The sequence below is a fragment of the Penicillium chermesinum genome, assembly GCF_028974085.1.
Source record: "Penicillium chermesinum strain IBT 19713 chromosome Unknown utg000003l:1.0-5111272.0:1.0-5115320.0, whole genome shotgun sequence".
NCBI lineage: Eukaryota > Fungi > Ascomycota > Eurotiomycetes > Eurotiales > Aspergillaceae > Penicillium > Penicillium chermesinum.
Window position 1 is genome coordinate 4566420 of NW_026695313.1, and position 12969 is coordinate 4579388.

General features: G+C 51.8%; 7 protein-coding genes across 7 annotated transcripts; 2 read left to right on the forward strand and 5 right to left on the reverse strand.

The window, feature by feature from the left end:
• Positions 1–702: 702 nt before the first annotated feature.
• On the forward strand, positions 703–2289 carry N7468_004681 (Sds3 domain-containing protein; the record flags this gene model as incomplete). The annotated part of the gene is made up of 2 exons (XM_058473978.1): positions 703–1128; positions 1219–2289. 2 exons carry the CDS (start codon positions 703–705, stop codon positions 2287–2289), a joined length of 1497 nt encoding a protein of 498 aa, XP_058332981.1.
• A 1576-nt stretch (positions 2290–3865) lies between these two features.
• Positions 3866–5899, reverse strand: spb4 (ATP-dependent RNA helicase SPB4; the record flags this gene model as incomplete). Its single annotated transcript, XM_058473979.1, has 4 exons — positions 3866–4088; positions 4163–4987; positions 5053–5559; positions 5616–5899. The coding sequence occupies 4 exons, from the start codon at positions 5897–5899 to the stop codon at positions 3866–3868; spliced, it is 1839 nt and encodes a 612-aa protein (XP_058332982.1).
• Positions 5900–6349: 450 nt separating this feature from the next.
• On the forward strand, positions 6350–7477 carry N7468_004683 (diacylglycerol/polyprenol kinase family protein; the record flags this gene model as incomplete). Its single annotated transcript, XM_058473980.1, has 1 exon — positions 6350–7477. One exon carries the CDS (start codon positions 6350–6352, stop codon positions 7475–7477), a length of 1128 nt encoding a protein of 375 aa, XP_058332983.1.
• Positions 7478–7703: 226 nt separating this feature from the next.
• N7468_004684 (enoyl-CoA hydratase/isomerase family protein) lies at positions 7704–8596 on the reverse strand (the record flags this gene model as incomplete). Its single annotated transcript, XM_058473981.1, has 4 exons — positions 7704–7815; positions 7878–8230; positions 8280–8339; positions 8387–8596. The coding sequence occupies 4 exons, from the start codon at positions 8594–8596 to the stop codon at positions 7704–7706; spliced, it is 735 nt and encodes a 244-aa protein (XP_058332984.1).
• A 276-nt stretch (positions 8597–8872) lies between these two features.
• Positions 8873–9169, reverse strand: N7468_004685 (uncharacterized protein; the record flags this gene model as incomplete). The annotated part of the gene is made up of 1 exon (XM_058473982.1): positions 8873–9169. The coding sequence occupies one exon, from the start codon at positions 9167–9169 to the stop codon at positions 8873–8875; it is 297 nt and encodes a 98-aa protein (XP_058332985.1).
• An 800-nt stretch (positions 9170–9969) lies between these two features.
• Positions 9970–10893, reverse strand: N7468_004686 (fungal specific transcription factor domain-containing protein; the record flags this gene model as incomplete). Its single annotated transcript, XM_058473983.1, has 1 exon — positions 9970–10893. One exon carries the CDS (start codon positions 10891–10893, stop codon positions 9970–9972), a length of 924 nt encoding a protein of 307 aa, XP_058332986.1.
• A 324-nt stretch (positions 10894–11217) lies between these two features.
• N7468_004687 (putative actin-related protein RO7) lies at positions 11218–12808 on the reverse strand (the record flags this gene model as incomplete). The annotated part of the gene is made up of 2 exons (XM_058473984.1): positions 11218–11880; positions 12011–12808. 2 exons carry the CDS (start codon positions 12806–12808, stop codon positions 11218–11220), a joined length of 1461 nt encoding a protein of 486 aa, XP_058332987.1.
• Positions 12809–12969: the final 161 nt, after the last annotated feature.

Below are 12969 nucleotides of genomic sequence, written 5' to 3' on the forward strand. Positions count from 1 at the left end.
CGACTCTCGTCGCAGGTTCGAATGTATAAACTTGATACTAGAATGATCCCCCTTTTTTTCCCGTGAGTAAATCGTATTAGTGCGCCCTATCAGGCACTATCAGGCATGCTAGCCTCACCGACTCCTTCAAGGCTCGGCCTGTTCATTGGTCATCTGTGGCAGATTGCATGGGTTAGACTAGACTACGCTATTGGTTCACAATTCCTAGACCAGCTAGAGATTTCCTTAAGAAGCCCTGGGACTGTCCAATCTTAGACCGACTCTCTTCCAGCTGCTTGCTGCTGTGGAGTTTCTGCCGGCTTCACCCACCCAAGTAGTACCAGTGAATTCTGCTTTAATGCGCAATGAAAACATTTCCCAAGGGACCCACTGCTTTTCCTCTCCGCCCACCTTCTCCCAATCTGCTCCTGCTCTCACTCGAGCACTGCTTTTACGTATTCACTGTACCTCGGAGCGGTCGAACTTTGGTCCGCTCACGCTAACCCGCTTCGAGCGCCAAATACTACAACCGTCCGCTTTTCTGACGACACGCTCAGGTGTTTCTCTGCTTCACTAACGCGGCGAATTCACCCTGTTGTTCCTGTCGTCTATTTAAATAGAAGCTGCGAGGCCTTTCTAATCTCTCCGAATTTTCTCCATCTCACCCCAACTTCCGCATCTCACACTTCTTTCCTTCTCCCCGTTTTGCGACTACTCGACTCCATGGCCACTCCAGGGCCCCCATCGCCCGGCACCGGGGCCACCCACCAGGCCGGTTCGCATGCTCGCGGTCGTTCCAATAGCCCTCTGGGAGGCTTCGGTCTTTCGAAGCGCGACAAGCGACGTTCCGCTCTGCAAGAACGGTTGCAAGATTTGACAACGGTGTTTAGTCAAAACCGCGATGCTCAATTCCGTCAACAGCTTCATGGGCTGCAATGCGACATGACCCTCATTAACAACGCGAATCCCTACCTTCCTGGCCCAATGCCAGACTCTTGGGAAGAGATCTCAGGGCTCATTGAGGACACTGTTGGCGGCGGCAACTTTGCCCGCGAGATGGCAAGTCTGTCGGGGAGCTGGTATGCCAAGTTTGTGCAGGAGGTGAACAACATCAAGGAAGCCAAGGACTCGGACCTCGCGGCAGCAATGGTATGTTCTTTTTTATATTTTCCCTCTTGCCTTTGATTACCCTCGGTTTGTTTTTGTTTTTTTCTGGGGACTCACGAGTCGTTGCAAAAGGTCCGCCACCGCGACAGCCTTGGACGCTACCGTCGAGACCGCGATTTTCGGGCACGCTTTGCGCATGAAGAATTCAGCCACCTCGCCAACACCCTCCGCGAGCGCCTTATGCAGAGCATCTCTTCCAAGCGCTCTCGTCTCACCCGTGAGAAAGATCATCTCGACATAGCAGACACCAATGCTCTGCTTCTCCACCCCAACCAGTTCAGCATCACCAACCCCGCGAGCCCAGGCGGTGTCCACAGCAATCGCAAGACTCGTCACACTCGACACCGCGTGGACCTAGATGACCTGGGCAATGGCATCGCCTCGGAGACGAACAAGCGTAAGCGCAAGGCCCCGGAGGAAGACACTGGATCTCCCGCGCGGGACACGGGCGGCACAACCCCGGCCGAGCGATCCAAGGTTGTTTTCGCCCAGCAGTCTGCACCCTCATACTCGCTGCACTCCCTCTTCACAGACAAGGAGCTCAGCACCCACGCCAACCACGCGCACGTCGCAACCGTCCATTTCTTCTCCACCTCCAAGCGTTCCGAGGTCCCGGGCACAACAACCAACGGCAACAATACCGAGGCCGAGGACACCCCCGAGGCGACGGAAGACAATTCGACCCCGATGGCACCGGACATGGCGCGCACAGCAAGCCACAACTTTCACTCAACGCGTTCGACCCGCGGGACCGCCGCGAACGCCCTCTCCACCCTCGCCGAGCTGGCTGACAAGCCCGCAACCCGGCCCCCGCTCCCTTACCATATTCTGGCGAACTACACGGCCCGTCCCAACGGCAATGCTCCGCAGCTGGCCTCGCTGCTTAATGACGAAGTCGACGACGATGTGGCTCGTATTGAGCGCCTCCGGGCGAAACAGCCCGGCTGGATCGACTCGTCGCTGCTGGAGCTTGTCGTTGGGGAGCGCGACGACGTGGAGTCTCGCCCAACATCCATGCACCCGGATTTCCCCTCGGCATCGGGCCTGCAGCTGATACCCGCCCAGGGGAACCTAGGTGCAGAGATGTTCCCATCGATGGCTATGGAACGGGAGCGGAGCAGCAAGCGAACTCGTCAGCATTAGGGCCTGGCGTTCGCTCGGGTTTGCGTCGGCGCTGGGTCGTTGACAGGCGTTCGTGTGTGTATTGCGAGTTTGGCGTCGGGATCACGACTTGTTCTTGTTTGCTTTTTTTGGTTATATTTTTTGTTTTCCATGGACCACTGTAGGACGGACTCAGTGGAACTGAGGGATAGTATCCTTATATTACATATTATGAATGAAGTGAAGATCTTGTCTGCGATGAGAGTTGGTGATCTGATAGTTAGATCACTGCAAGGCACGTAGTTTTAGAAACTTCATCCGTAGCTTAGGGAGCCTTCGTAGCTGTTAGTAGAGCAAGTCACCTTCCTACCAGGACGTCGGCCCCAGTGTCATGCGGGTGTCTGATGTCGAGGTAACGCTACAGCAAACGACGCCATGAAGGTTGAGCATTTGTAAGAAGAGAAAATACAGAACCAGGAGATTCTTTTCTGCTAGTATCTGGCGGAAAAGTCACGAAAGTCGATCCTGGTGAAATTTGCTGGAGATTGGTGGAACTGGTATGGTCAAGCTACACCCAATCAAAGCTATGAAGGTCGAGTGGTTGTAAGAAGAGAAAATGCTGAGCCAGCAAAAATTTTTTGCTAGTATCTGGCGGAAAAGTCACGAAAGTCGATCCTGGTGGATTTTGCTAGATCTTGGTGTCACTTTCTAGAACTGGGTGTAAAGGCTGTTAGCTGACTCCTCGCGCATAATATTATCAGCGCTGATCCAATCACTCCATTCAAGAAATGGTAGCCTTTGTACAATCAGTCCAACGAAAATCTGTAAGCGATCACTGCTGCTAGTCTTTGGCCTTCGTTCGACTGACTGCTGTTATCCAAGTCAAGTTGAGTAAACGGTGAGCGACACATGGTTTTCAATGGTTCTTCCAGTCCTCCACCTTTTAATGATAGCACTCATTAAATTCTGGCTTGTCTCCGTGGGTTGCTCTGGGTATTTTCTATAGTATTAGCCTTCGAATAAGTGGAGTATTATTGGGGGCTGGTGTATCAGCAGGACCCTCTTGTTCTAAATTACGCAGGATAGGGCAGCTTGAGTGAATTGCCGAAGTCTACTATTAGTCGCAATAGTATGTTTTTGGCGTGGGTTATTATAGTATATAGCTTGTATAGTGCCAGTGGATGTCATGAGGGTTGTTTAACGCGGTATATATCTGTACTAGCGGGTTCTATTGACGGAGGAACGTCGGCTATCTTAAAAGACATATCCATGCATGACAGTAGTAGGGAGGTCACAGTAGTACGACCGTCATTAAGTAGTAGTATGAACTAGGCACTGCCAACATGATTGAATCTTCGAGTTTGACCTCGGTGCCTTCCCCAGTGCCATAATGGCTGTTGGAACGTTAAACATTCATGCGGAAGTTTATGCGTCACTCTCTTAGAGACTGATATTGGCCGGGCCACTTTTCGACATCATAAAGAATCATGCCCTCATCTATCAAGATGGCGCTAAACATTCACAGGAAGGGGGCAAGGCGCAAGAGCGGGGTCACTGGGCCTCCTAGCAGAATAGCATTTGACAAGTCGATTCGAACATAGTACGCTCAAGGGATTTGCTAGTCAAAGCCCTCAAAACTGTCACTGTTGTCTCCAGCATCATCCAGAGTCTTATCTTTATCCGCAACCTTGGCTAATCGCCGCTGTTCGTTTTTGGCTCGTATCTCTTCCACCATCCGCTCTGTTTCAAGAACTTTTTGTTTCTCTTCGTCTGGCAACTTTTCCCACCTCTCCTTATCTTTTCGGGCCTTCTTGAATTCCTTCTTCTTCAGCTTCTTGTCCCTTGACTCTTGGTTATGACTCCAAGCCACACTCTCCCCGGCCCGTCGTTTCTTAGAATCTTGCTGCGCACTGACATTTCCGCGAGCAAGTTCTTCCATCTCCACCCTCCGTTTTTCTCCCTTTGTTTATCTTTGTAGGAGAAATTGTCCCAATCATTGATGACTCCAAGTGTACGGTCGCCGGTGAAATTTCGCAATTCGGGCATCTTAGGTAGCCTAAGAAGACCCCATGCTTTACCCAGAGCCTCCCAATCAAGATCCGCCACACGGAATATGCTGCTCGCTTGATGCTTGCTGTAGCTACGCAGCCAGCTAACAAATGCCTTTTGAGCCTTGTCATGAATAGCCCGGTCTTGAAGGATCACCGCACGAATTGCCTGCGTAGCAACAGCGGCATCCACATCGGAGCCTGCTTCAGGAAGGCTGAATGGGGTTACTGGGGTCTTGCGGACCTCCAAAAATGACACATAGTCCTCTTCCCGCCCAGGGTGAAGTAGAACGATACTCAAGCCCCTGCGCCCAGCGCGACCAGCTCGCCCACAGCGGTGAATGAAGGTTTTAGGGTCTGAAGGTGGATCAATCTGAACCACAAGATCAACTGATGGAATATCCAAGCCGCGAGAAGCAACATCGGTAGTAAGGAGAATCGATGGAGTGGTAGAGGTAGTGAAACGGGTAAAGTTCTTCTGGCGCACGTTGGCAGGGTGCTTTCCGTGTAGTGGGACAAGAAGGAACTCATCCCCTAAGATAATGGGTAATATCATGGCCAAGTAATCGACACTGGAGCATGTAGAGACGAAAAAGATGGTCTTCTGAGGCGTTGGCTGGACGGTTGAAAGGATTCGCTTGAGAATGGAGAATTTTTGTGACGGGGGCGTTGTGAGATAGGTCATCTGCAGACTAAGGGTCATAAGAGTCAGTATCGAGCAGTTCCTCATCTGCACAGAGGACCCAGAGAGACGCACCTTGCTGGAGTCCGCTTATCTTCAGCGCCACCGCCTCCTTTGACTTTCACAGCGACTTTGACCGGATTACGAAGCCCAACACGGACAATCTGATCAACCGCTTCACTGATACTAGCGCTGAACAGGCCGGTTCTTCGTTGCTTGGGAAGGTGACGTAAGATCCTCTGAAGATCCTCTTTGAACCCAAGGTCCAACAATCTATCTGCTTCATCTAGCACAAGCATCTCGAAGGAAGATTGTGGACAATGCACATGGGGCGACGAGAGCAGTTCGAGAAGTCTTCCCGGAGTCGAGACCAGCACATTTGGCGATTTCTTGAGGAACGAGCTCAAATCCTCTGCAGGCGATGTTGAGCCACCTAAGAGAAGCTGTGGTACAATTTTCAGAGTAGAGGACGCGGCTTTAGGACGCGGCGCATCTTCTTCTGGGGGATGAATGGCGGCGGCCGAAGGCTGGTGGAACTCTAGGAGCGATAGGAGGACTTGGTATATCTGTGATGCCAATTCCCTATATGGATATCTTAGTACGGTGAAGTCCAAGGCAGGATGTGATCTGAAGCTCACCTAGTCGGAGAAATAATGATAGCTCCAATATGATGCTTTTTTAAAGGTTCCTCGAGACGCAGAAGCTTCTCAACCACAGGAATCAAGAACGACAGAGTTTTCCCACTACCAGTGACAGCTTCCACAACTACATCTTTGTGTGCCATAAACAGAGGGATTGCTGAAGCCTGAACTGGGGTCATGCGTGTGAATCCCTGGGAAGCCATGGCGTCGATGATCCAGGGTGAGAGCGAGGGCGTGAGGGAGCCCCATGCCCTGGATGACGATGACGATGGAGGTGCCATGTATGCGCCTAGCTCCTGCCAACCTCACACTTGATATCAGAATTGAAGCAATCGCGGTCTATCGCAAAGAAAAAAAATCCCGCGGACTCGTTATCGATAAGATATCAACACGTGACCAAACGGCTTTGAGCGGAAATGCGACTGGGGCGGGATCGCCGAGATCGACTCTCGGCCTTTTCAGCTTGTGACAGACACTGCTGCGTTGTAGGCAGACCCAAGTCCTTCATTCCTTCTTAGGGCCACCCACATATAATGCGGTGTGCCACATATGCTCTCCAACAAATCATTACTTCCCGATAACGCTTCGCCTCCAAGTCGCCCATCATTCAGTCGTTAGAAAGACCGCTGATCCTCGGCGGTGCCCTTGCCAGCGACAACACACTCAGGCGGCCTCCCTTGGGCTTCTCCTGGGCTTCGCCTCTTCCACCCTTTGTGGTGAGATCCGCAGACATGCCTGTCGCTTCTAGGACAGTCCCTGAGACTCCTCGAGTCATCTCTCCTTCGCCATCTCTCTCCGATACCGAGGCACGTGATGGATATCTTGCGCCGGTAACGCGATCAGCGGCGCGGCGACAGGGACTTTCGGGAGTTCGCGAAGTTGCTTCTGACTCAGAACGCTCCAGGAGTCCACCGGAAAGAAGTCCTTCCAATACTTCGCCGCGACAACGCCGTCCGCCTCGGCGTTCCAATCCGAAAATCCCAGCATCACCACCCGCTGCCGACGGGAACACTTCTAATGGTTTCCTCTCACCGAAGACCGCCAATGCCCTGCGAGACACTTCCAGGTCACCGTCTCCTCTCGGCTTAATCCCTTTACACACCCGCTATCGCAGCTTCATTCATCGCCATGAAATCCCGCGGAAGGCTCTGCACGTCTCTATCGGGTTTCTGACACTTTCTCTGTACAGCCATGGTATCCAGACATCTCAAATAACACCTGTGCTTTTTACGGCTCTTGTTCCCATCGCTGTGACTGACATCATTCGCCATCGTTCCGAGAAGTTCAATAAATTTTATATCCGTTGCATGGGTGCGCTTATGCGCGAGACTGAAGTCTCAGGGTATAACGGCGTGATTTGGTACCTCCTCGGAGCCTACGTGGTACTGCGTTTCTTTCCGAAAGACGTAGGAGTCATGGGCGTGCTGCTACTTAGCTGGTGTGATACTGCTGCATCTACATTTGGTCGGCTGTATGGCCGCTACACTCCCCAACTTCGACAAGGGAAGAGCTTGGCTGGCACCTTGGCCGCCTTCACCGTAGGCGTGATCACTGCGGCTACCTTCTGGGGCTGCTTTGTTCCCTGGGCAGGTACCTTTCCTAATGACCCGGAAGGCTCATTCATGTTCACCGGCCGTCTGAACCTGTTTCCAAGCAGCGTTCGCGGCCTTTTAGGGTGGTCGACTGATGACGCCTCCACCATGATCACTGGCCCCCTGGCTCTTGGTGTGATGAGTATTGTTTCTGGCGTTGTTGCCTCCGGAAGCGAGTTCATTGACCTATTCAATTGGGATGATAATCTTACCATTCCAGTTCTAAGTGGACTCGGTCTATGGGGCTTCCTGAAGATTTTCGGTTAAATATATAATCACTTCTGTCATTTGCATTTTTGTCTACGGATACCTTGATCATTTTCATGTCGTCCTTAATGTATAGATGATCGTTGCATGCTCTCACTGCCCTTGAGCATGGCCGCTATATCTTTTCCGGCTTTGGTTCTTTATATAGAGGGTTCGTCTGACGTATATGAGTTATATGGATATCCCATCTCTCCCTTCGTCCCTATTCGATTGAAACCTATAAGCTTTAAATCTTGACCTTCGCTGGGGCCGAAGTAACTCGACTATGAACATAGCTAATTCGCTGGAATTTCTTGATCGCGTCGCCCCATAGCTCCTGTCGAAGCAAAGCATACACTCTGTTGGTTCAATATCAGCATCGCTTTTGCCATCAAGGAACTGACTGGAGATGAACACCTACCCCATCCGCGCCTTGGGCGCCCACTGTGCCGCAATCTCCAACGCCACATCAAGCATTTTCTCTGGCTCTGCAACTGCATCCACAATACCATCTTCGAGCGCTTCTGTACCAGTCCATCTGTGAGCTTCTAAGAGCATCTTTCGAGCTACCTGTGGTCGAAGTTTCAATCGCGGAAGCGACCCGATCCCCTCAAAGTGTAATCCGAGATCGACTGGCGGCATTGAAATGAAGCCCCTGCGTGAGTTCATCACACGGTAATCATGTGCCAGTGCCAGTGGACATGCGCCGCCAAAGGTATGCCCTGTGAGCAGGGCAATAGTTGGGAACGGAAAGTCGAGTATAGTATGGATAAGCTGTTTGCGTTTAGCAACAGCCCAGGAGAAATCAATATATTGAACTCACAGGGTAGAACCCATCTGAATTTGCGAATGGATTCTTATCGGATTCCTCGAGTTCTAGTCCCTGGGGATTGTTAGTTTTGCTCGCGGTACAGACGCTGTTTCCCTTACAGTGCACCAGAACTTAGCGTCATTCCCTCTGGTGATCACAGCGCCCTCTGCACCAGGACCTAGGAGCTTTTCCACTGTCCGGTATGCTCTGATCAGCTCTTGACAGTAACGGGAATTCAGACGATTCTCGGGGGCCTTTTGCATAGTTAAGACAAACACATTCCCATGTCTGTCCAGGGACAGATTGTGAAATGAGGGTATATCAGCCATTGCTTTCAATCGACGCGGGTTCAGCCTAGAGTCGCAGTATCAAATGAGATGGACTATTCAATTTTCTGTCAAAACTGGATCTGCTGTCATCGGTATCCAGAGCCGGTCAAGGTTCCCCGCATCCCCAGATCGATCTACAATGTACGTAGCCGAAATTCACCGAATGCCGAATGCCGTGGCGTGGGGACCGTGTGCCAATAAGCGTTGAGATGAACACTAGGATATTTGAATTTGGGGGGGATAAAAAAGTGCTATGGCGTTTTACATCGAGGATTGTCACCAGGGAACGTCAGTATTCCAATCCAGATCTCTCAGTAGCCAGTCACCCATGCCCTGATATTGATTATGGAAGAAGTCACTGTCCATAACGCCGCTCGTGTTACCCATAGAAAAGCCTATATGTGGGTCTAAGATTGTTGTCAGCGGTCGATATTCATCTGCGCTGGAAACAGCAGAAGAAGCAGCATTTGCCGGCTGGGAATCGGGAATGTTATTGAGAGAATCCGCTGGAACGCCGACTGCCGGCTCGACTTGCGCGGCACGCTGAGCGGCGTGGGAGGACGCTGGACCCATAAATGTTGACCAGGCCCAAGATAGGTCTGGTCCAAAGTTGTCGAAAAATGGGATATGCTCCCTTGCTAGCGAAAGCGTAGAATTCTGGGGTCCCGTCAGGGTTTGCTGCTTTTTCGGCGATACTTCTTAGTGCTCGGCGACTTCCTTTCGCAGATGACCATTTTCCAGAAAGGACATCAAGAGACACGTAAATCGTTTGCAAGCTCCCGGCCGCCTTCTCCCATAAGGATGGTATGGTGTAGGTTGACAGCAAGCCGATTCCAGCTGCCAGCAAATGAAACGTGAATATTGGGCCAAGAAATTGTGTTTCATCCCGAGCAAGGAAGTCCTCGAAGATACTAGCTACGAATGATGAGGCAAAACAGATGCCGGCGATGGGGAACACCCAGGTTCTGGGCGACACATGATTGCAAGGCAGATGAAGTAGGATATGTGGAGTTGGCTGGCTTCGAAGCTGTATCGAGCCAGTCTAGTATTTCTCGGCGACTGCGCTCTAGTAGAGATGGCGGGCTGCCAGTGCTCGAACAGCCTCAAAGATGGCGGAAGCTCCCGATTCCAGCGATAGAGTCGATTTTCAATATCTTGTCTTGTTCGGCGCGTGAGACTTTTGCGGCGGCAATGCTGAGTGAGATGACCCAAAATTGAGCTGATCTCCACGTAAGCAATGAATAGATCGCTGTCGGAACTCGAATCACGAAAGTCCTCTCCACAAGGTGGAGCCAGTTCGCAGTCAGCTATATTCACGGCGAGTGGCCTGCCTTGCCCCGCGGATATAAGACAGTCTCGAGCCTATATCATGATTAATTGCAATATTCAATTCCTAATGGCTCCCAGATCAAACGTACGAATAGAGTCCACCAGAGCCTCCGCCTCAGAGGGGCATCTCTTCTGGTCGTCGGCTCTTTGTGCAGCCCAATTTGGTGAGCAAGGCGGACGCCAACATACCTCCAGAACCCGCTGGTGTTGGTGGAGACGTGTTCTGGGTTGTACCAGTGCAAGATACAGACGGCTGCAACCACAGTGACAGGATTCTTCTCATATCCAGACCAGAACAACGCCTTCGCTCGCCGATAGAATTGATGAGGCGATGCATATGCCAGGACTGCTGGTGCCGAAGTCACACGGCTGGCAGCGACGAAAATTGACTGAAGCAGCAACATGGGTGGGTTCTTGGCCCCGCTTCCTTCAAGCCAGCCTCTTTCTATTATTGGCATCCACGGCGAGCATTTCTCCATGAATGTATTGATCAACCCGTCTTTGATTGACCGTGGGGGGAGTTCAAAGGCACCTTGTAACCTGAGTAGCTGAATATCATCCTCGGTTGGTCCGCCGGCATCTCCAATAGGATGCGACCTAGCTTGGTCTTCGTTGATGACGACTGTGTCTTCAAAATATCGAGAACGGGCCATGAAGCTCCTCCCCGACTCGGATGAATATGGGTTCATTGTGCATGGCTGCTCATCAAATCCCGTCGATTCGGAGATAGTCGAGGAGAAACCACTGTCCCCGCCGACATCTGACCTATTCCTCTCACCTGAATCATTGGAAGGTGGCTCGTGGTGCTCTCCCGTCCGTTGTGGCAAGTTCATGTCATATCCATTACTGCGCGCTCGCCGGCTCTTCCTTTTACGCTCGCGGCGACTAGAAGCAGTCAGCTGGAGGAATTTGAAACCCTGCTTGGGCACTGCTAATATTAAACCAGGACTACCCACAGGCAGGGCCATTGGTGCCTTTGGCAGTTCAGGCATACTTTTGTGCTCCCATCAAAGATGGACCCAATCTGTAGGTTTGAACCTTCTTCTTATTACACGCAACACATGCGGTCGCAGCGCACAGAGGAGGTGGACTGAAACCATCCATTATGGAGCTACACGTTTCCAAACGCTTTTCTTACATTGAGGCCAGGACTAGTGAAACTCGTCGATCTGGGGGTTCCCCGCCCTCCCCGGCCAAGGTGATGTGGGGAGAGCATCGTCAAACCATCCATTTCAAGGACAATAGGGTATCTAATTGTATGCCAGAAAGGGTGAAAAAAAAAATGTGCAAAATCAAGCCCAGCCAGCTAGGGTCCAGCTTGATCGATCTCCAGCCCTCAAGCCTGACCGCCGATCAGGCACAGGATTCTCTGGTTCTCGGATACCCCCAGCGAGACCATGCTGCAGGAACTTCTCTCGTTCGACCTCCACCAAGCCTCTGGTCTTCACGCTTGTGATTAAACTTGCACCAGCCCAGGGCCCAAGTGATTCAATCTCCCGCAATACCCCCTGAACAGGGGTAGGGATGTCCTTATTCTGGCGCTGGAGCTTTTGTTCAACAAAATCGACCTCGGGCTCTTCTTTTGAAGGATCTGGTTTTTGCTCTTTGCTATCTATGGAAGAGGGTTCAATTGGTGTCGTGGGTTTCTCTCCGTTGGTCTGAGATGATATCCGTAGCTCCTGCAAGCGCTGTCGCTGTCGTTCCACTGCTTTACCCCGGATCGGGCTCCATCCATGCAACTCGATCAGACGCGAAAGCTCATCGAGAGTTCTTTGTCGTAGACCGGGTATGCGAGCACCACCGCCAACGAATGTGATTCGGGCCATGCAGGTTCCTCGTGCATCTGGCGGGGAGTGCGAGAAGTGCATGGTAGACAAGTATGTGTAGCGGTTTCTCTTCATCGTCGACTTCTGTCTCAGATATGCCTGGCGCGTAAAACACGTTCTCCACAGGTTCTGCGAGGCGATCAAACGGTAAATCAATAAAGGACTGTTCTGGGTTGGTTGGCGACGGAACCGAGACCGTACCCCCCTCCTGTTCTGTCCCTTCAGATCCCCGAGGCTGACACCAGGCCAGCCTACTGACAATTTCTTCACAGTATTGAAATCCCACAGAGATTTCATCTCGAGACGCCCACTCTTTCTCATCACCAGAAGCTATCCCGGTGAACAGCCGACCGAACTCTTGAGTGACAGCTTTCATTGCTCTTGTACTCCGCCTTGTTGCGATTTCCCTATATTCATAGATCGCAGTGACGGTTGTTTCCGCCCATCCCAGATCCACGACTAAAGCAGATCGTAGCCCTGCAGCCGTAGCGGACATTGTGGCGCTCGGCAGAAGGGTAATGCTGGGGAACTTCCAGCGGCCGAATAACACAGACAGTAAAGACGACAAGATCGGATGCGGCATCAGGGAAGGAAGAACGAGAACAAGACGAGATGCACCGGCATCAGTTAACAGATACTGATTATAGGTTTCGCGGAAGACACGTTCGATCTTGTCTTCAACCAAGCCCAAATCGATCTGTCGCAAGTCTAGTCTCCATAATTCGTAGTCGCGTACCCAGTCTTCTGCATTGAGAGGTGCTGGCAACGGGCGCGTGCCGGCATTTCCCTCAATCCACCCTCGGTAGTCCCCTGCTCTTCGCGATCCCTCTGGCCCAAATCCAATAACGCATGTCGGAGAGCTATTGCCCTCGAAGCCAGCTCGGAGCCACCGTGCTCCTAATTCGAATATGATAGCATCGTCTTCGTTCCGGAAGGAGGAGCCAGGTGACGTGGTGCTCGCGAACGAGTTATTACCGGAGCGGAGCTGCTGTTGAGGGGTATGAGGGGAGGCCGGCCGGGCAGCTTCACTATGCCTTAAATTAGATGCTACAGACATATCGCGCTTATCTCTCTGGCGAAAACGGTCCGAACGCGTCGTTTCGTGAAGTTGAACGTGGTCTTGAACGTGTGTTGCCTCTCGGGATAGAGAAATTGGCGTTTCAGGAGGCGAGTTAACGACGCGCCGACCGTGTCCCTCGGGCCATCAGACACAGGCGG